This window comes from Stegostoma tigrinum, chromosome 28, assembly GCF_030684315.1.
Source record: "Stegostoma tigrinum isolate sSteTig4 chromosome 28, sSteTig4.hap1, whole genome shotgun sequence".
NCBI lineage: Eukaryota > Metazoa > Chordata > Chondrichthyes > Orectolobiformes > Stegostomatidae > Stegostoma > Stegostoma tigrinum.
Genome location: NC_081381.1, coordinates 18,622,060 through 18,645,657, shown reverse-complemented (window position 1 = coordinate 18,645,657; position 23,598 = coordinate 18,622,060). Strand labels below are relative to the sequence as shown.

General features: G+C 43.3%; 1 protein-coding gene across 9 annotated transcripts in view; it reads right to left on the bottom strand.

The window, feature by feature from the left end:
• The window catches only part of agrn (agrin), a 545,020-nt gene that overhangs the window by 77,443 nt on the left and 443,979 nt on the right, over nucleotides 1-23,598 (bottom strand). For 6 of the 9 annotated variants that reach the window (XM_048561783.2, XM_048561787.2, XM_048561786.2 and 3 more), the window contains 5 exons: nucleotides 22,303-22,437; nucleotides 10,396-10,492; nucleotides 8,572-8,736; nucleotides 6,620-6,731; nucleotides 1,080-1,091 (listed from right to left, as the gene is read on the bottom strand). In XM_048561783.2, the coding sequence (XP_048417740.2) occupies nucleotides 1,080-1,091; nucleotides 6,620-6,731; nucleotides 8,572-8,736; nucleotides 10,396-10,492; nucleotides 22,303-22,437 (521 nt within the window). The remainder of the gene's footprint in view (nucleotides 1-1,079; nucleotides 1,092-6,619; nucleotides 6,732-8,571; nucleotides 8,737-10,395; nucleotides 10,493-22,302; nucleotides 22,438-23,598) is intronic. The other 3 variants (XM_048561785.2, XM_048561789.2, XM_048561794.2) reach the window with 1 other exon arrangement.

Sequence of the window (23,598 nt, the reverse complement as noted above, 5' to 3'; positions counted from 1 at the left end):
CTGAAACCAGAGCCTGAGCAGGGTAACCGAATCACTTTAGATTTGCACAAAAGGTGCCTGTTTGTTTTTCTTTTCAAGGCAGCAGCAGCTCAAGCTGAGAGGCAGCAACGGGACAGCACTGTTGCTTTTCAGAAAGGCCACCATGTTAATTGTCCATTGGCTGGGCAGCAGGGGCTTTCCCTGGGGACTCCAGGAGAGGCGGACACGCCCACTGGGAGCTGACAGTCCAACCAGTGGCTGGTAGCTCTTCCATTGTTGGTCAGCATCCACCAAGGGAGTGGCAGCATCCCTCAGTAATACACTCACCCACCGGAAGGCCCAGGATCACCAAAGGAATCTAGGCCACAAGTGAGTGATGGTATGGGCAGCAATACAGTGAAGTCAAGGGAATCAACAGCATGGACAGGGGCTCCTCCTTCCCAAAGCAGGGTCTCGATTATGCATTGGAGCCTGTGAACAAGGTACACACGAAGCCTACACAAAATCCTGACATTTACAGACTTTTTATATTGGCAGACCACCCCCACCCACTGCTGGGTGAATGTCAGCTGCGGTGGAACGAGACCCTCATGTGGGCATTAATTGCCAAACCAAGAATCTCAAGCAATGGCAGGGAGGGCAAGGGCATGCAAGACTGTTCATGAGATTTCCTACCCTGGACTTGGTTAGAGTAGAGGTGGGAAGAAGACTGAGTCTTCCTCCAAAAGCCACTCATCCAAGTAAATCTGCATACATCCACCATGGGGTCAGTCTGCCTACTGAGTATACCGAAAGCCCAGTGAGTATCCGAAGCCCCGTGACTAAACTGGAAGATCAATGAGGCCAGAACTAGACAGGAAGGGGCGGGCCACATGGATTACCGTATAACTTGAGTCCCACTGAATTTCCACGTCCATTTAGCCCATCTTCATCATCACTAACATTTCATGACCTGAATTTTGAAAAGGTTATGTAATGCAAAACTAGATGTTCTACAACTAACTCTACATTTAGCAATGAAATTGGATGAGTTTAGAATGGGATAACGATGTTGTGAGAGTGATGACATCAATTTTTCTTTTGGTTTTGTTTTGTTTTACCTTGCGCGATTTCTTAAATCCAGAAAGCACATCAGAATAAGTACAAGAAACATAAGAGAGAAAAGGGAATTATCAGTAAGTGTGAAGTAAAGAACACACAGTCAAACACATTAGTACCCCATCACAACATTATTAATATTTCAAGGGCTGCAAGGCACTTTGTTAGGGATGGAAGTTAACTTTCCAGATGAGTTTCTCAAATCGCTCCAATTATAAACCTCACTGCTTTGTAAATATTCCTCACACGGCCAGTCACAGCCATGCATTCCACTGCAAAGAAACACCTTTATTAAAAGCAGTTACCGTGGATATTGGATAAGGACATGTTCCTGGGTCAGAGCAGGGTAATGTCAGGGTGATTAACCCCATATCCACCTGTGGAAGAGTCAAACAGCCTCAACCCCATTGTGCAATCTTCAAATCTACTCCACTCTGTTCCAACATACTGGAACACCAGCATGGTAGCTGCTTCTGACAGATTTCTCTCTCTACCAATAAACTGACCCCTCCCAAACTCCTTCTATGGAACTCATTTTGATAGTTCAACTGAAATAAGTGTCTTGAGCCGCTGAAGAAGATTGACTGACCACCATGCGTTTGTCCATGTGGAATCTATCTGCACATGCTGAACAGTTTGCTAAACCTGCAACATGATGGAAAAGAAAGGCACGCGTATAACAAGCTGGAGATACACCATATCGGTGTGGGCAACAAATAAAACTTGTCACATTGAGCACGTGGAAGAACCTGGAATTTACTGTTTGCTTCAGTAAATAGAGGGACAAGTGGCCAAAAATTCAATGTATTCCTGCACTGTCTCCATGTGTGTTTTAGAAAACTGGGCCTGAATGATATTTGGCTTACCATGCTGTCCTGCAAGAAGGGCCATTATGGTTTGCATCAAATGCTTGGTTGAACACAGAGCTGGGAGATGCAGGAATGCTCTTCAGGATCCCACATTAAAACCACACAAGACTGGACAGGTCACCATGGACCATCATCACGCCTGCTCATTCCTCTCTTGATCTTGGCTCTCACCCTTACCAATCACTGCAGACAATTTCCCACCCTGCCAGCCTGGTGGTTATACTCTCTATCATTTGAGTCTTCCAATTGCATCACCTCACCTCTCCCAACTGCCCTTCCTTTACTGGCCGATCTGCACTCATTCAGTGCCTAATTTTTTATTTCGCAGTGCCTTGGTGAGATCCCACTTCTCACGTTATGTAATGGAAACCTGAAAACCAACCAATTCTGAGCACACATGAATTTTTAGACTATTTTAAGTTAGAGTAATCAGTTTAGAATTGATCAAGCTTCCCCTATCTAGTGATCGCATGTGCCACCCACCTCTCTAGAATACATACGCATTTGGCTGTAAATCATAAATGGGTTTTTTTGACAATCTTTTTGGATTTCATGAATTTTGTAGCTTGGCCTCTGCCCCATCACATTTGCACACACGACCCACACAGTTGCTACCATTTTAACAGCTCACAGACAGAGCAAATCCCCTGCATTCAAACCACATGGAAGTCAAAATCTTTTAACTGATGTAGCAGGGAGAACACCTCCTCACGTGAAATCCCTATTAAAGGGAAGTTTCTTTTCTGTTGATTTATATCAGAACTGATCTTAAACCACAGTGGTAAAATGATCCCTCTGGCCCTCAATATGCTACTGTGAACATTTTTCAACCATCTTCCCTGCCTCTGATCAGATGAATGCATTCATTCAGTTCACCAATTCCTTCCTTGTTCCCCTCACCCACCTCTGTTCCACAACCTTGATCAGGTAAACTCTTTGGGGTTCCATTCAGGTGTAAATCGTACAGGAATGGGTTCTGAACATAGAGAACATAGAAAAGTACTGCACAGTACAGGCCCTTCGGCCCACGATGTTGTGCCGTGGAATAATCCTAATCCAAAAATAAAATAACCAAACCTACATTCCCCTCAATTCACTGCTGTCCATGTGCATGTTTAGCAGTCGCTTAAATGTCACTAATGACTCTGCTTCCACGACTTCCACTGGCAAAGTATTCCATGTGCTCACAACTTTCTGGGTGAAGAACCTCCCTCTGATGTCTCCTCTATACATTCCTCTTAACACCTTAAAACTATGACCCCTCGTGGCAATCAATCCTGCCCTGGGGAAAAGTCTATGGCTATCGACTCTATCCATGCCTCTCATTACCTTGTACACCTCGATCAGGTCACCTCTCTTCCTCCTTCTCACCAGAGAGAAAAGTCCGAGCTCAGTCAACCTCTCCTCATAAGACAAGCCCTCCAGTCCAGGCAGCATCCTTTTCACCCTCTCCAAAGCCTCCACATCTTTCCTATATTCCAAGTGCGGTCTCACCAGGGTTTTGGAGAGCTGCAGCATAACCTCGCAGCTCTTAAACTCGATCCCCCTGTTAATGAAAGCCAAAACACCATAGGCTTTCTTAACAACCTTATCCACTTGGGTGGCAATTTTGAGGGAGCTATGCACTTGAACACCAAGATCCTGCTGTTCCTCCACACTGCCGAGAATCCTGCCTTTAATCCTATATTCAGCATTTAAGTTCGACCTTCCAAAATGCATCACTTCGCATTTATCCAGGTTGAACTCCATCTGCCATTTCTCAGCCCAGCTCTGCATTCTGTCAATGTCTCGCTGAAGCCTGCAATAGTACTCGATACTATCAATGGCACCTCCAACCTTTGTGTCATCAGCAAACATACTAACCCACCCCTCAACCTCCTCACCCAAGTCATTTATAAAAACTACAAAGAGCAGAGGCCCAAGAACAGAGGTCTGCGGGATCCCACTCAGCACTGACCTCCAGGCAGATTACTTACCATCTACAACCACTCTCTGCCTCCTGTCAGCCAACCAATTCTGAATCCAGACAGCCAAATCACCCTGTATCCCATACCTTCTGACTTTATGAATGAGCCTGCTGTGGGGAACCTTATCAAATGCCTTGCTGAAGTCCGTGTACACTACATCCCCTGCTCAACCCTCGTCAACCTGTCTCATGACCTCCTCAAAGAACTCAATAAGATTTGTAAGGCATGACCTGCCCCCACAAAGCCATGCTGACTCCCTTTAATCACGCTATGCTTTTCCAAATAGTCATAAATCCTATCCCTCAGAATTCTTTCCAAAACCTTGTTGACCACAGACATAAGACTGACTGGTCTGTAATTTCCAGGGATTTCCCTATTACCTTTCTTGAAAAGAGAAACAACATTTGCCTCCCTCCAATCTTCCGGTACGACTCCCATGGAGAGTGAGGAAGCAAAGATCTTCGCCAGCAGCTTAGCAACCTCCTTTCTCGCTTCCCGGAGCAACCTAGGATAAATCTGGTCTGGCCCTGGGGACTTATCAATCTTAATGTTTGCCAAAATTTCCAGCACATCAACTTCCTCAATCTTGATTTGTTCAAGCCTGTTTTCCTGCTCTTCAAAGTTCTCATTCACAACAAGGTCCCTTTCCTTAGTGAAAACCGAAGCAAAAAACTCATTTTGGGCTTCCCCTATCTGCTCAGACTCCAAGCACAAGTTCCCTACGCTATCCCTGATCGACCCTACCTTCTCCCTGATCATTCTCTTATTCCTCACGTATGAGTAAAATGCCTTCAGATTCTCCCTAATCCTTCCTGCCAAGCCTTTTTCATGCCCCCTCCTGGCCCTCCTCAGTCCACTTTTGAGCTCCTTCCGAGCAAGCCTGTAATCCTCTAAAGCTGTGCTAGACCCTTGCTTCCTCCACCTTACGTACGCTGCCTTTTTCTTTTTGACAAGAAGCACCTCGGTACCCGTCATCCAAGGCTCCTTAATCTTACCTGTCTCAGGGGAACAAATTTATACATCACTTGCAACAACTGCTCCTTAAACAGCCTCCACATGTCTGCTGTGCCCTTTCTGTGGAACAATTGCTCCTAATCTGTACTTCCCAACTCCTGTCTGATAGCGCCATAGTTTCCTTTTCCCCAGTTAAATATCTTCCCCTGGTAACTGAGAAGGCTACTTTGATTGACATGACCATTCCGACAACTTATAGAATACTCCACCACACAGCAAGATAACAACTAGAATTTGTTTTCCTAGTCCATTACAAGCATCTTGTAAATGTCATGTAGCAAAGCATTACCATCAAAACTGAGCTCCGAATACCAGGATCCTTCAACCTACTGATAGCCCTTGGGCAGGACCTGCATTTTGCTAGATGAACAGCAGGTGTCAGTGGTGTGCCATCTATGCTGGGAGGATCAGCTGGAAACTAAACAGTAAAATCTGAATTGAATTTCAGTCAGAATTTTGTGCATCTGCATGAATGTTCATGATGGTACACCGCTGCTGAAAATTGTATACTTCCTAAGTTTTGATTTTTCTTGCCTATAGATATGATATTCCCCTCTCAAACATAAACTGCTTTACAGCAGCATGTCCTCGTCGGCATGGCTGAGGACTACAACATAGGACTGGAGTGCCATGGCTCACAGAGCAATGAGCCCTGTTCCAAACACTGTAGGGCCCCTGATGCCATTCATATCACTGAGGTGTCACTATTTCCTGGGTGGAGGAAGGGTCACTTCAGGCCATTTTCACATATGGGTCTAAAGCAGAGAAAAACAAAGAAAACCAAAGAAGGACTATTCTCCTAAAAATACCCAAACATTATTACTAAGAGAAATCACATATGGTGCCCTCTCTAACACATTCTCTTGTGCAGAACTCCAAACACAGATGGGCACCAACTTGCATGAGTTCTCTCTCTGATCCAGAACCCAGTCCCGAGCCCCCTCAGCACCAATATTACAATCGCTGCAATGGCATGGAATGATATAAGTGCCTGGAAAATGTTCACGTGGAGCTGGTTAACATGATACTGACCAGCAGAATCCTGAACCGCAAATCAACTCCAGACATTTCCTCCATCGTTCAGCATCTCAAGAAAAACACAACTGAATAGATTACGCCAAACCTGCAGTCTATCGCTCATTATAGGCCATCATTTTGGGTTTTACGGTACGATGGTAGTGCCTCTACAAGTGGGCCAGAACATCTAGGTTCAAGTCTCATCTGCTCCATAGATATGTCATAACACATGAGAGGAAGGTGATTCAAAATAATTCACACCTCACGTAAAGAATTGCAACTTTGCCAGATAGTAGCTATGTTTATTTAGCTGTACAAATAGGTTCCATAAATCAGCCCCGGCATCAAAAAATGAGAACTTCTCATTTCCAGAAGCTTCCAGCTATTGGATCAGGTGTAATAATGTATACACAGCATGAAAACGTCCCAGCCATCATAAACACGTGGAGAATGAGGCAGTAAAGTCTTTCAGAACACAATAAATCTAACAAATACGCAGTACATGTTCAAATCAACCTGCTCAGAGATATTACATGCCTCTGGAGCAGATGGGATTTCAATGCAGGTCTTCTGGTTCAGTGGTAGGGACATTACCACCGCGATGTAACAGCCCACAAACTTAAACAACCTGAATAACTCACAGCTGACAACAGGCAGATATTCTTTGTTACTTACCGGGGATTCACCATTGATGGGTTCACCATTATTAATGATCATTAATCCTTTCCGCCCATTTCTTTCAACAGTAACCACATTCCACACATTCAGTGGGATGCGCTGCTTACTCCTGTTTTAATGGAGAAAAATTACAGATAATATTCAGTGATCTAGAAGTATGCATCACAGTACTTTGAGTATTGTTAATTGAGAAAACAACAACAGTAGAAGCAGTCCATCATGAACACGTTTTCACAACTAGATCCTGCTTCTAGAGGGGGCAGTTTGAGTAGGCCATGTGCTGGAAATGATGAGCAAGTTGTTCACAAATCTCCACGAAATGTGTTTAGTAAGTGAGGGGTCTCGATGTGTTTTAAAGAAGGAGTTAGAAATAGTTTTTGGGTCTAAAAGGATCAAAAGGTACAGGGAGAAAGCAAGAACTGTGGACGGAATTGGATGATCATCCACAATCAGACAGAATGGCAGGTGAGGCTCGAACTGCTGAATAGCCTACTCCTGTTCCTATTTTCCATGTTTCTGTGCCAATGAATTCTCCAAAGGTGAGTCTCAGTTGAGCAATTCACTGGATTTTCTTTTGCAATCACAGACAAAGCTTCATCTAAAGAGCACAGAATATACAATGCGAAGAGGTCAGCCCTCCAGGTTTTATCTGGCTTTTCCAGACATTGAGGTTATGGTCCAGGGCACCATTGTGAGAAAACGGCAGGATTTTTGATCAGAGGGCTCTGTAAGGAAAATTTATTTTCTTGCTGCACTTCTGTCTACTCATTACAGAAATACGGGAGAAGTAAGCAATTGCCCAATGTCGAGATTGTTCTTTTTCCAGCTGGATTTTCAAAAGGTATTAAGTGATGAAAACAGACAGATTGGGGAACCAATGTGGGAAGGGGGTTGGTGGGGTAGATGAGAACATGTGATGTAGCTTTCAAGATTTCACCCAATCAGAGCTGGCAAGTTTAACTCTACTCCATGAGTAAGGAAAGATGCTACTGTATAAAAAAGACAGTCAATCAAGTGGGAGACATTAGGTTTTTCTCATCTGTATTATAGCCTATTGTTCATTTGCACATGTAAGGCTTTTGACTAAAATGACTGAAAGACTGGCTGACATATTTTTCAATGCTTACCAATATGGACATGTTATTGGAGATAATGGGAACTGCAGATGCTGGAGAATTCCAAGATAATAAAATGTGAGGCTGGATGAACACAGCAGGCCAAGCAGCATCTCAGGAGCACAAAAGCTGACGTTTCGGGCCTAGACCCTTCATCAGAGGGGTCTCTGATGAAGGGTCTAGGCCCGAAACGTCAGCTTTTGTGCTCCTGAGATGCTGCTTGGCCTGCTGTGTTCATCCAGCCTCACATTTTATTATCTTGGACATGTTATTAGTCTGGTTTCAACAAAATGCCATCTATAAAGTGCATTGTTTCTCATCATTTATTTAATGAACCCATCACAAAGTTAACTTACACTCAAGAATTCTCATCTGTGCAGATTGTGGAATTTTTATTTACCCAATAGAATAAATACGAAGGTAAACTGGCTACAGCCGTACCAGACCATACGGCTGCTTACTCACTACGGAGAGATGACTGCTTTAACGTGACAGTCACCGTACCTTCAGTTCGGAAGGACAGTCCTTCATGTTAATGTCAGATAGTGCAGGAATCGACCCCGTGCTGTTAGCAACACTAACCAGCCCAGAAGCTAACCAACCCTGTAACTATTAGCGTAAGCACCACAATGTATGTATCCAGCTGAAAGTTGAGGACAACTGCTGTGGAATAGAAGCCTCTCAAAATGCCAGGGCAATTTGCAGGATGTAGACAAATAAAATATTTTCAAGGCTTTGAATATTGATATTAAAGAGCTGTCCATCTCCATTCCCAGGCTACACAGGAAAAATCTTACTGCCAAAGTAAACTGAGACATATATTTTTACCATTACCTAATAACTGCTGGTCCTTTTCCGAGGTCATATTTAAACTCTAAGTAACCATCACGCAGGTTTAGGGAAACAAAGTCCCCACGGCCATCGGTCTTCTGCCCGTTGTAAAAGATCATTCCATTGCGATCAGTGGCCAAGAAGATTACTTCCATTGACAGCTTCTGACTGTAATCAAACCACAAATTTACTGTTACATCAACAAGTACACCCACACTCCTTTCAACTAGCCTGACATCAGTCTCGCAATTCACTCTCGGTATCATTTTTTAAAAGTATTGTTCCTCCCTGGGATATGGGTGTCCATCCATAAATCACAGAGGTGTTACGGCACAGGTGAAGGCCATTCACCCATCAAGCATGCACCAGCTTGTTAAATGAGCACCTTTGCCTAATGCTAATCTGTTGCTTCTTCCTCAATTCCTTGCACATTATTTTTAATCAAATAATCATCCAATGCTCTCTTGAAGGCTTCAATTGAACCTGAATGTTTCGAGACAGTGCATTCCACGCCCTAATCACACTGAGTGAAAATGTTTTTCCTTACATCACCCTTGCTCCTTTGGCACATAACTCTATATCTAGGCTCTCTTGTTCTTGTTCCTTTTACCTTTGAACTCAATGGCTTGCTTAACCTTTCGAGAGAATAGCTGAGAATCAACCGCATGATTGAGAGTCTGGAGTCACATGTAAACCAGAGCGGGCAACATCATGTTTCACTACCACCTCCAGGTCTGACCTGATGGATAGCTCCACAGTCACCATCTGTTATTCCTTCAATATCAGCCAAGGAGATGCAGTTGATGAGAATGGGGCGAGGAGAAATGCAATTTATTTTGCCAATTTGCTGGGAACATGGGTTCCATCTCATCAACCTCATACTCCAGCAGTGTAATTAAACCCCAAATTCTTTCCCATGAAATGGAGGATACATCATGCACGCTATCAATCCTTAATATCATTTAGACAGCTGTTGATGAAGAAGCATTGGGGAACAGGCTATATTCGAGCTGAATTCAAATCCCTCAGGCTTCCGACTGGAAAAATCGAGTGCTATTTTAGTAATTTGATAACTTAAATACTGCTTAAAGTTTCTACCACTTGGATAGGGTTTAGTGTGCACAGTCCAAAGTGCAGCAACCCAAGTTAACTTTTCAGTGTCCCTTCCTGGAAGTGTGCCTGTACTGCATCCATAGGAGCTTCCGTAGAAGAAGAGCCTATTGAATAAATACATCATAGTGGGTTGCTCCAACTGCTTTACTTTTAATGCAGAGATTAATCCACACCTCCTTTCCTTGACCAGGGCCGATATATAAAAGCCAGAATCCCATTGTGGTACTATGGCTGTCCAGCCTGAAAATTCACTGCTTAAAAAAACCTCACATGCATCCAAATTCTTAAAATATCTCACACAGGTGGAATTTTACCTGTCAAGATGTATTTTCCTTCACCAAGATGTCTTACTTCACACATAGACTTAGATGTCGCTTTTCTGTTCTATAGCTAAACCTGTCACCATGAGCAGCTATTCTGTATTCTTCCCTCAACAATCGCACTGCCCTTTCTATCAGAGTAAATATTGATTTCTATTCCCCATCGTGCAGCCAGAACTGACACTTGCGAAACTTGCAACAATCCAGTGTGAAAAGTAGCCAAAAAGGTTCTGAATTTGGAAATAGGTTTGTGGAGGATAATTAGCTCGAGGTCATTGCAAATCCTTTATTTATGAGACTTACTTGGAAAGTTATTTCGGAGATCTGTTTACCCAGGCAGAGTACTAGTCGAGTCTAATCTTAGCGTATTTTTTTAAGCATCAAATGAACTTACAGCAATTCGCTGACAAATGTGTGGATTCCATTCATTTCGAGGTAGGAAAGGCCGTTAAACTCTGGAATGAAAGCAGTGGCCTGGTTCTGCTCAGTTTCTGGTGCAAAAGAAAATAAGTAGCTGTAAATATGAAGAAGTCAAAACTTAATACATTTCAAGGACAATGGACTTTAGCGAAAATCTATGCTCCACTTTTCTCACTAAAATGATGGCGTGCCAGGAGAGGGCATAGAAGAGATTCACCAGGATGTTGTCTGAGATGGGCTTGTTCTTCTTACACCAGAGAAGGCTGAAGGGAATCTGATTGAGGTGTACGAACTTCTGAGTATCACAGACAGGGTAGGTAGGGAGAAACATTTCCCCTTAGTACAGGGGTCAATAACCAGAGAGCGCAAGTTTAAAATAAGAAGCGGAACATTATGAGGTGCTTTTAGAAAATGTTTTCCACTCAGCAGGTATGGGTATTTGGAACTCATTGCCTAAAACGATGGTAGAGGCCATTTAAATACAATTTAGAGGAGCACTTTAAACACTACAACATATAGTTCCAAGTATTAGAAAATGGGATTAGAGTACATGGATGTTTGGTGACTGGCACCGATACAATGAGATGAAGGGGCTCTTTCCTTGCTGTAAAACTCTATGACCCTGAAATACACAGAGGATGGTATCCCGTCACCCAGTAACCCTTTGTTTGCATGTGAAGAGTCCTTGATGCTGATCCAGTATCCTCACAGCTAGCCCTCACTGTGAACAGATCCTCTGGCTCTCCTGTTTATTACTGTTGGCCAATGCTCCCTGATTGGACCAGATTAACAGCCCCAAGCAGGGAACTCATATTCTATGGGATCCACCCAACTGACCTTGTTACAATCACTCCAGATCCTTTAGCTCTTTAGCATGAAACGCTTTCTCATTGGAAGAAACTAGAATCCAGATAGAGTGCCACAAAGATAAACAAAATGGAAATATTGATATAGGCATTGGATAACACCAGGATCAGTTGGCCTGTGATGCCATCTCTGGTGGCAGAGTGTACTGCGACTCATCTTTCAGGCTCACAGGCAATTTACGGCAATTTGGATTAAATATGAAAGAGCTGCAGGATCCAATAGATCCATTTCATTTCAACTAACAAGGCAAGGGAAGAGAAATCTAAGTGAAAATTTATATATGGGCTTGTTGTATTGGTGGGAGGATGGGGTTCATGAATGTGGGAGGAGGGTATTCGCAGAGACAAAGGGGGTGTCACCAAGGGAAGAGGAGATGCAGTGGCATGGGCTGGGGGCAGCACTTTGACATTGAGTGAGTCGCTCTTCTATGAGTGTGCAATATGAGGTTTGCGCACAGAGAAGGCTGTGTTGGTGAACCTGACATGGAGCTAACCAATGCTGTTCAGAAAACTTTAAGGTTGGATCCTGAGGACTGGTCAAAGTACAAACAATAATGCAAGTGGATAATGCAGTATGGCTAAATCAGGGAGAAGAAGAAAAAAGTGTAACAAAAGATGACTTGTGCCAAGTTCTGGCCCCTTATTGCCTCCTAGTCACCTCTGTTTGGAACTGTAGCTGCAGAGAATATGCACTGAGAATTAGACTGACGCTGCTCCAATGGCAGTCTTGGTTAAACAGCTGGCTGAAACTCAGTGCCTAAGTTTGCACACGAAGCAGTAATACTTAGCTGTGGTATAAGACAGCATCAGTGGATACTAGAGATGAGACTCACTGCTTCCAGTCTTGGTTACAATTGATAAGTAACAAAGTTGCTAAAATCCTAGAACTTCCTTCCTAACAGTGCTGTGGGAGTACCTAACTCCCTGTTCAAGAAAGCATCATCTTCTCAAGGACAATCAGGGATGAGAAATAAATGTTTACCCTCCCAGTGACCCTCGTGTTCCACAAACTTTAAACAGTCGAGGTTCACTACATGAGGCAACAATTCAACTACAAGATCTCAACATTAAAATAGATCCCCAAATGCTCACAATCACCACATGTACTTATATATCAGTTACTTAAGGTGGAGTGAAAACAGTGCACGACCCTGTGTGTCAGTGAACTACACAAGGTCAGGTTTGTACCCTGGGGCCTGTGTAGAGTTGCCTGCCCTCAGCTCGGACAACAACAAGTGTTACTGCCTACATTGGGAGAAATCAAAGGTGTCTGGCTGTTCATTACTGTCAAACGATTCTTGCTGGAAGGTGCATGCCTGGAAATTAATGCCATTCCCTGAATCTCTGAGATTCAAAGTGGGAGTGGTTGAGGGTTGAGAGTTTCCATGGGGGTGGTGGGCTAACATTCTGCCCTCTCTTCCTGCATCATGCCAGCAACCGTCTCCTTGCTACCCCTATCCTGGCCTTCCTTAGCTGTGTCCTGAGCACCTCAATACTCAGTGATCACTACTGGGGGTACTACCAGAAGCCCCCACCACATTTTAAGTGGCGCTGATGGCAGTAAGCAGCTGCTGACCCCTGACTGACCATAGTTCTTGGACGGCCTGTTGTAAGATGAGGTCTACACTATTGTAATTGGATATTAAGATTAAATGCAACAATATACCAGGGATCTAAGGCAATGGTTTCTTCTGGGACCACGTAAACTCAGCTGCAGTTCTGTGTGATTGAATGTCACAATGTCAAAGCTATTTAAGTGCAGGTTCAAATGTTTAATTAACTGGATCCCTGGAATGGCAGGTTTAATGTATGATGAACGGCTGAGGATCCTGGGATTGTATTCATTAGAGTTTAGAAGGTTGAGGGGAGATCTAATAGGAACTTACAAGACAATGTATGGCTTAGAAAGGGTGGACGCTGGGAAGTTGTTTCCGTTAGGCGGGGAGACTAGGGCCCGTAGGCACAGCCTTAGAATTAGAGGGGGTAAATTTAAAACGGAAATGAGGAGATATTTCTTCAGCCAGAGAGTGGTGGGCCTGTGGAACTCATCGCCACGGAGTGCAGTGGAGGCCGGGATGTTAGATGTCTTCAAGGTGGAGATTGATAACTTCTTGATCTTGCAAGGAATCAAGGGCTACGAGGAGAGTGCAGGGAAGTGGTGTTGAAATACCCATCCGCCATGATTAAATAGCGGAGTGGACTCGATGGGCCGAATGGCCTTACTTCCACTCCTATGTCTTATGGTCTAACCTTTTACTCCACACGCGTGGGATTTCAATCTCCAGGGTTGTACAACCTGAGGGAACAACCACGACTGGCCACTTATGTGCCTGACTGGTATTTAATGCAGGCAGACATTCCCTCAAAATCATGCGGTTCCCATTAGCTGTCAGGCCTACGGCTTTGACCCCTGACCCCTGGTGTGCTGTGCTATGAAAGTGAACAATATCAGACTTGAATCATTAACTTTGTTTCTATCTCCATGGATTCTGCCACTGAGTTTCTCCAGCACTTTCTATTTTTATTTCAGATTGACAGCATCTGCAGAATTTTGCTTCTATTTAGCGGAACAGCTTTAGTTGCGAATGACCCCTGTGGCTAAGCTTCGTTCATGCTTTGATTATCTGTCCTAGTTCTTACAGCAAAATTGTCATTTTGAACAATCAGCAGCAGCTTCTGGAAAGAAAGCTGCATTCTGTGCCTGCAATTTTTTTCACACCACTTACTCCACATTGCCACAAAGCAACAATAAATCTCCATTTTGATGCATGTTTCAGGAAAATATATTTCAGTCACAGTTCGCTTCAATCGATCAATTTCTTTTCATTAAACAGGCCAGGGGTTGAAAGGATTCTGAGCATTCAGCTGTCCTTCCAATGTTTTGTTAAGACGATATAGAATATTCTTACCCCAGAGCTCTATCAAGAGAAAAGTAATCACTGAACCAAAAATACAATATTCATTCTTTTTGCATATCTTCAATTGACATTTATCATTCAGCTCATGCTGCTTTGGATCTTGTCAGTTCTATAGCACTTTGCATTCTCTTGGGAAAGTATTGAACAGGTTTCATCGCCCTTATATAGCACGTTAAATGCAATCTAGAGTAGTTACTCAAAATAATCAGTTTAAATAGGCAAAGGATGGAAGGAGAATAAATGGATTTAAACTGCTTTATCTTTTATGTGCCTTTTTTTAAATGATTGATTGTAACTCTCTCCTGCCCACTGTGGTCACTATACATTGTATGTATTAGAGGCTTGGTTAGATGGTGAATGTTCCCCCTTATTGGACAGTCTAGGACCACAAGACCGTAAGAAATGGAAATGACAGTAGACCACTTGGCTCCACAAGCCTGCTCAAACATTCAATAGGATCATAGCTGATCTGACACTCCTCACAGCTACTTTTCCTGCCCTGTTCTCATAAGCCTGGATTCACCGACTGATCAAGGATCTGTCTCGGCCTTCATTATACACAAGGACTTTGCCCCCACAGTTTTCTGTGGCAAAGAGTTCCAAAGATTCACAGACCCTCTGAGAGAAGAAATTCCTCCTCATCTCAGTTTTAAATTGGCACCCCTTTATTCTGAGACTATGTCTTCTTGTCCTATGCTCTCCCATGCAGGGAAATATCCTCTCAGCATTTACCCTGTCAGGCCCCTTACGAGTCCTACATGTTTCAATGAGATCACCTCTCATTCTTCTAAACTCCAGTGAGTAGTGTCCCAACCTGTTTAATCTTTGCTCATAAAACAATTCCTCCCTGCCAGGGATCATCCTTATGAGCCTTCTCTGAACTGCTTCCAATGAAATAATATCTTTCCTTGAAGAAGGGGACCAAAACTGTTCACAGCATTCCAGATGTGGTCTCACCAGTACCTTGCACCAGAGGACATAACTCAGAAAAACGGGTTGCCCATTTAACTCAGAGATGAGGAAGAATTTCTTTCCCTCAGAGGGTAGTGAATCTGTGGAATTCTTTACCTTGGGGGCTGTAGAGGGTGGGTCATTAGGTATCGTCAAGGCTGGGAGGGCTGGAGTTTTAATCAGTAAGTGAATCAGGGGTTATGAGGAACAGGCAGGAAAGTAGGGATGAGGATGATCAGATCAACCATGATATGACTAAATGGTGAAGCAGATTCAATGGGATGAATGGCCTATTTTTACTCCGATGTCTTCCAGTTTATTTGACTGGGATGTCTCATAAAGCAAGTCACACTTCAGCTACTCAAAGCCTGTTTTCACTGATTAAGGTCAGAAGACACACGACAGCAGGTTATAGTCTAACAAGTTTATTTGAAATCACAAGCTTTTGGAGCATGGCCCCTTTGTGGTGTGACTTCACCTGACAAAGGAGCAGCGCTTAGAAAGCTTGTGATTTCAAATAAACCTGTTGGACCATAACCTGCTGTCGTGTGTCTTCTGACCTTGTGGGCCCCACTGCAACACCAGCTTCTCTGCATCATTTACTGATTAAGCAGGGCACTGCAAAGCGCAAAAATATCAGTGGCAAAATCATCCTGACTGTAAATTCCAGAATAGATCTTTTCAAATCAACCTACGAAGAGATGGTATCGCACACTTCTGGAGCAGGTGGGACTATGAAGCCAGGCCTCCTAGTTCAGAGGTAGGCATAACCTTGAAACTCAGGTAAACCTCATAACACCCAGTCCATGTGTCCCATTAGCAGAACGCACCCCTGAATATCTCAACTATTAAAACACTACATGTTTCTATTGTCAGGAAGAATTTCCTTGAAATCGCTCTCAGTTGGACAAACCAGTTTCCACAAAACTCTAGCACAGATGAAAGAGGTTAGGAGATACAGTTGGCTCTGCTATAACACATGTTCTGTCAGTATGAATTGGCTTTAATGTGATTGATGAATAGGGGAATCACTGTTTTTAAAACACAAACTTGTGTTGGGCTATAATGTGATTCCATTGGTGTGTGGAGGAGTATGCATTGACATCAGACAATCGTTTCGCAGGCTTCATCCTGAATATGCGCAATGTCAGCATCAAAAGAGTCTCCTCCCCTGCGTCACGTGGTCATTTCTCAGACTTTGTCGTGAAGCGCTTTCTGCGAGAGGTTAGGTACTCTGTGATTTATGGAGATCGAACAAGAAAAAAGCTGAAAATCCTGCAGATGTGCCTGCCTTTAGTGCTAGCAGTGCTTTTAAGGGCCACTATACTTTTCATAACATAAAGTTATGTGGTGAAGTTGTCAATGTAGACAAGGAGCCTGCAATAGCATTTCCTCCCATAGTAAAAAAAAATTATAATAAGAAAAATTGAATGATGAAGAAGGCTATTACTCAGGTCGAATTTTCAATTTGGTTGAGACAGGTTGAAATTGGAAGTGAATGCCATCAAGAACCTACATTTCTCCAAATGTAGCACACGTTCCAGGCTTTAACATGGCAAAGGATCGTGTCACTGTGATGCTGGGTGCCAATGCCAGTGGAGACTTAAAGCTCAAGCCTGTGGTGGTGGCCTACTCTGCCAACCTGTGATCCTTGAAAGGTTACTTTAAGTCTACTTGAGGCGTCTACTTTTGATCAAGCAAGAAAGGTTGAATGATGGGGCAATTTCTTCCTCTGTCTTATTGTTGATATTTTGGAAAGTGTTTTTAGGAAGTATCGCAAGAAAAAAAAATTGGATTTCAAGTTTCTCCTCATCCTGGATAATGTGCCAAGCCATCCTTCCACCATTGGTGAGCTTTCTGAAAACATCAAAGTATTATTTCTACCCGCAACCTCAACCTCTCTCCTTCAACCCAAGGACCAGAGTGCAGTAGCAGCTTTTAAAGTTTATTATTTAAGGTGCAGCCACTGAGGGGGAATAAGGACAATGTTCTTCAGTTCTGGAAAAGCTTTAACATCAAGACTGCAAATGGTTTTATCGTGGCAGTGTGGGATGATGTCAGTAAGGATGGCTTGCAGGCTATTTGGCAGAAATTTCTCCAAGATATTTTTCAAAATTTTAAAACCGCCAGAGGGTCTCCCAAGAATCAAAGAACATAGTGTTGATCTTGCAAAGCAAGTAGGATTTGTAGAAGCGGAGAGTGAGGATTTTAAAGAGCTGCTTGACTCACACTGTGAAGGCAGGGAGGTGATGGCCTAGCGGTATTTCCACTGGCCTGTTAAGCCAGGGACCCAGATAACATTCTGGGGAACCCAGGTTCGAATCCTGCCATAGCAGCTGATCAAAATTTGAATTCAATAAATATCTGGAATTAAGAGTCCAATGATGGCCATGAATTGATTGTTGGGGAAAAACCCATCTGGTTCATTAATGCCCTCTAGGGAAGGAAACCGCCTGGTCTGTCCTACATGTGACTCCAGGCCAATGAGGTTGACTCTTAAATGCCCTCTGGGCAATAAAGGATGGGTAATAACTGCTGCCAAGCCAGCCACACCCTTATCTGTGAATGAATGAATAAAGGGGGAAGAAAAACATCTCTACAGCTGATCTACAATAACTTGTTGCTGAGGGGGGAAGTGAAAGCTGGAGATGTCCAGGATGTAAGAGCTTTCCACATCTGTTTAGAATTCCATCCTGCAGGAAATTGAGAAGCAGTTGCAGCTCTTAGAGGACAATGATTACAATGCAGAACGCAGCAGGGTAGCATTTCATGGAATAAGATCTTCTTTACCAACCTATGAACGGGTTCGTCATTAAAGAAGAAAAAGGGCAAAACAGCAAAAACTGGATATCTTTTTTTACGCCAAACCCCAGAAAACAGTCAGAAGACAATGAACCGCAAGAATCTACTTCTGGATTTTTCACCTGAACCCTGCAACCTCAACTGCACCTGAAGGTGATGATGAGCACCATCACCCTCAGTCCCTGTATTAGCAACAGAGCAACCTCAAAACCTCCTCCCCCATCAGGCATCTTGACATTTTTTCAAGGTAAGTTGTTAAATTTACTTTTACCTCATTACTAGATATGAATTAAACATTTATTCAAACTGGGCTATCCTTTGTGTTAGGCTTTTGAGTGATTTTTTTTGGTGATCTGTCCCTAACCCCACTTTTCCCATAGGCCTCATTATTTCTAAAACGTGATTTTCTATACCATGGTGTTGCATAGGAACTCTCACATTATAGCAGAACCAACTTTAATGCTGAACAAAATGACATTTAGAAATGAACTTAGAGTGCCACTTATTGGTGAAGTAATGAACAGCAAGAGCTGTGAACACATGCAAGTCAAGGACCACAATTTTAGCCCAAGCCTCCAGCATTTTTGGTTAACGTATCAAAATTGTATTCTTTAGTGGGAGTTTCACTGTTGTAACCCTCTTTCACGGCTTCAAGTGCAAAGAATTCTCCCTCAAAAGCACATTCACAGACATTTCGAAGAAATACATCAGGTATGCATTGACTAAAATGTAAAATCTGCTGATTGGGCCAACCAACTGGACAGTGGCCTTCAAGAATTCAGGGTCTATAAATGAAGTAAAGCTCAAGTGACAATGAATTAAATTCACTCTCTACCAGTTTCTCCCACAGAACTTTCAGGGACCAAGTCACACCAGAAGCCATCATACTGCAGTGTAAAATGATCATTTATGTCCTTTCTTCTTCAACCTCCAACTTGTTGACTGTCAGAGTCAAAATGCTTCAAATAAGGCCCTTCAGCCCATTGAGTCCACGTCAATTACTTATATAGTTAACCAATCCATCCTCGTTCAGTGCTCTGTCCCCAAAGTCCTTCAGTTTCTTTCAAGATCCCGACCCGTTTCCTCTTGAAATTGTTCATTGTCTCCCCTGGCCTTTCACAGGCAGTGAATTTTGGGTCATTACCCCGCTCTCCACTAAAAAAGCCCAGACTGCATCCGCAGCTCGAAACCTTTAAGCCAGTCCTAGTCCTTTGACTGTAGGTAGATGAACAGGAGGCTGGAAAATCACAGCAGGCCAGGCAGCATCTAAAGGAAAGGAGTGGTCAACGTTTCGGTATCCTTTGACCATCAGTCTAATGTGAACAACTTTTCTTTGTCTACCTCGACCAAACTGTTACACAATTTTGCCCACATTGATCAAATCCACCCCTCGATCTCTGCCACAAAAATGACAGTACCAGCTTCTCCAATATCGTAAGCAAATGAAAAGGCACAATCTCTTATTTCTGTTTCAAAACAAAACCAAGCCCACTACAATTTCTTGGCTGATACTGTCTAAGCCTTGGCTGCACGTGATCTGTTACTCAGCCTCATTTTCCCAAAAACAAAAAAGCCTTACAATTGTTATCACATCACTGGGAGAGATAGCAAGAATGAGCAAGAGAGAGGAGGAGGGATAGAAAGACACGGAAAATGAGAGGAAAGAGTGACAGATTGAGACAAAGCAAGGACAGAGAGGGAGCAAGGTGTGTGCAAGAGAGATTGAGAGTGAGAGGAGAACCCGAGGAGAGAATGTGAAGGCTCATTTAGGGTGCTTGAGGGCTACGAGGTAGCCAGGAAAGACCTAAAGAGAGAGCTCAGAAGAGCCAGGAGGAGACATGAGAAGTTGTTGGCGGATAGGATCAGGGTAAACCCTAAGGCTTTCTATAAGTAATTAAAGAATAAAAGAATGACGAAAGTAAGATTAGGGCCAATCAAGGATAGTAGTGGTAAGTTGTGTGTGGAATCAGAGGAGATAGGGGAAGCACTAAATGAATATTTTTCAACAGTATTCACTCTAGAAAACAACATATTTGTGGAGGAGAATACTGAGATACAGGCTACTAGACTAGGTGGGATTGAGGTTCACATGGAAGAGGTATTAGAAATCCTACAGAGGGTGAAGATAGATAAGTCCCATGGGCTGGACGGGATTTATCCTAGGATCCTCTGGGAAGCCAGGGAGGAGATTGACGAGCCTTTGGCATTGATCTTTAACTCGTCATTGTCTACAGGAATAGTGCCAGACGACTGGAGGATAGCAAATGTGGTTCCCCTGTTCAAGAAGGGGAGTAGAGACAACCCTGGTAATTATAGACCAGTGAGCCTTACCTCAGTTGTTGGTAAAGTGTTGGAAAAGGTTATAAGGGATAGAATTTATAATCATCTAGAAAAGAATAAATTGATTGGGGATAGTCAGCATGGTTTTGTGAAGGGAAAGTCGTGCCTCACAAACCTTATTGAGTTCTTTGAGAAGGTGACGAAACAGGCAGATGAGAGTAAACCGGTTGATGTGGTGTATATGGATTTCAGCAAGGCGTTCGATAAGGTTCCCCACAGTGGGCTATTGTACAAAATGCGGAGGAATAGAATTGTGGGAGATATAGCAGTTTGGATCAGAAATTGGCTTGCTGAAAGAAGACAGAGGGTGGTAGTTGATGGGAAATGTTCATCCTGGAGACCAGTTACTAGTGGTGTACCGCAAGGGTCGGTGTTGGGTCCACTGCTGTTTGTCATTTTTATAAATGACCTGGATGAGGGCATAGAAGGATGGGTTAGTAAATTTGCAGATGACACTAAGGTCGGTGGAGTTGTGGATAGTGATGAAGGATGCTGTAGGTTGCAGAGAGACATAGATAAGCTGCAGAGCTGGGCTGAGAGGTGGCAAATGGAGTTTAATGCAGACAAGTATGAGGTGATGCACTTTGGTAGGAGTAACCGGAAGGCAAAGTACTGGACTAATGCTAAGATTCTTAGTAGTGTAGATGAGCAGAGAGATCTTGGTGTCCATGTACACAGATCCTTGAAAGTTGCCACCAGGTTGACAGGGCTGTTAAGAAGGCATATAGTGTTTTAGCTTTTATTAATAGAGGGATCGAGTTCCGGAACCAAGAGATTATGCTGCAGCTGTACAAAACTCTGGTACAGCCCCACTTGGAGTATTGTGTACAGTTCTGGTCACCGCATTATAAGAAGGATGTGGAAGCTTTGGAAAGGGTGCAGAGGAGATTTACTAGGATGTTGCCTGGTGTGGAGGGAAGGTCTTACAAGGAAAGGCTGAGGGACTTGAGGCTGTTTTCATTAGAGAGAAGAAGGTTGAGAGGTGACTTAATTGAAACATATAAAATAATCAGAGGGTTAGATAGGGTGGATAGGGAGAGCCTTTTTCCTAGGATGGTGACGGCGAGCATGAGGGGGCATAGCTTTAAATTGAGGGGTGAAAGATATAGGACAGATGTCAGAGGTAGTTTCTTTACACAGAGAGTAGTAAGGGAATGGATGCTTTGCCTGCAACGGTAGTAGATTCACCAACTTTAGGTACATTTAAGTCGTCATTGGATAAGCATATGGACATACATGGAATAGTGTAGGTTAGATGGGCTTCAGATCGGTATGACAGGTCGGCACAACATCGAGGGCTGAAGGGCCTGTACTGTGCTGTAATGTTCTATGTTCTAGAATGAGAGAGAGAGAGAGAAAGAATGAGAGAGTGAGAGCAACTAAGAGAGACAGTGAGAGAATGAGGAAGAGAGAATGTGAGACAGAACCAGAGAGGAATAGAGAGAGAGCACAAGACAGTGAGAGGGAGTGAGGAGGAAAGGGAGATTGAGCAAAGGAGAGTGAGAGAAGAGAGAGAACGAGAGAGCAAATGAGATTGAAGGAGAATATGAGAGTGAGACAGCAATTAAGAGACAAAGCCAAAGCTAAAATGAGAGAGGGAATTGCAGCTGATTTGTAAACTCAGTTTACTATTCTGTCCTCAAATCTAAACAAGCATCCAAAATCAAATCTCTCTTTCCAAAATAAGCAACAGTGATTGCTTCCAATGTAAATGTTCACAGCGCCTATGTTTGTACTTTCAGCTGACATAAATCTCACGAAGGTGATGAAAGAAACCATGAAACCAGTTGTACATGAGCAGAAAACCTTCCATCACCAACCAATGTATCACTAATATTTTCAATTTGATTGCTCACTGGTTTCTAATGGAAGTGTTTCTGACTGAATAGTCATTGCTTTGATTAATCCATATTCCAACCATAAAAAAAACACACTGATTGCTAAACTGAAGGCTGCTGCTGATTTATCACTTGCTTGATTTGAAAACACAGCACTAGGCTTTACCTCTTTCGCAGAACTCTCCCTCACGGCCCATTGGGCATTCACACTTTGCTCCACCTTCAGGTAGCACCAAACATTTCGCTAATGGGTGGCAGGGGTTGGGATCACAAGGGTTGTGCTCATCGGCACATGTTGCTCCTGGAAAAGTAACAAATGAAACTGTATTAGTTGCATCCTGGCATCTTACAGTTCTAACCCATGTTACACACACCAACAAACATGAAGGAATTTTAAGCAAACACTAAGAAAGTTTTTAAAAAGGCAAAGATTGTGATCCATGAACTACTCATGCGTGAATTTTCTGTTAGGCAGCTGTTTGGCAAAGGGCTGCAAATAACAGATTACCTTGGCTCGAAATTTTTTGGAGGTGGATGTTGAGGGGAAAAATCTCTAAATTTGCAGATGATGATGCTGAGCTCGGGAGAATAGGCGGCACAGTGGCTCAGTGGTTAGCACTGCAGCCTCACAGTGCCAGGAACCCGGGTTCAATTTCAGCCTAGGATAACTGTCTGTGCGGAGTTTGCACATTCTCCCTGTGTCTGCGTGGGTTTCCTCTGGATGTTCCAGTTTCCTCCCAACAGACCAAAGATGTGCAGGCTAGGTGGGTTGGCCATGCTAAATTGCCTGTAGTGTTCAGGACTATGTGAGTTATAGGGGGATGGGTCTGGGTGGGATGCTCCAAGGGGCAGTGTGGACTTGTTGGGCCGAAGGGCCTGTTTCCACACTGTAGGGAACCTAATCGTAATCAATAGTGAACTGTGAGCATGATGCTGAATGACATCAGAGGGACATTAACAATGTGGAAAAATGGGCAGACACTGGCAAAAGAATTTAAATCAGGAAGATGTGAGGTAATGCATTTTGGTACAAGAAACTCATAGAGTGTGCGAATACAGGCTTGATGGTATAACTTTGAGGGGAGTACAGAAGCACAGGGACCTTGAGGTTTATGTGCATGGTTCTCTGAAGGTGGTCAGGCAAGTACAAACAGTTGTTGAGAAGGCTTATAGGATCCTTAGGTTTATAAGTAGAGGCATAGGGTAAAATAAAAGCAAGGAAGTGATGCTACACCTCTACAAGTCATTGGTCAGACCACATTTGGAGAATTGTGCTCAATTCTGAACACCTTATTAAGGACGGATGTTACAGTCCCAGAGAGAATGCGGAAGAGATTTACTGAAATGATACCAGGAGTGAGGAATTTTCAAAACAAGGAAAAATTTTAAAATTGGGTTTATTCTGTTTGGAGGAGAGAATTAAGAGGCGACCTTCCTGAGATGTTCAAAATTCTGAACAATT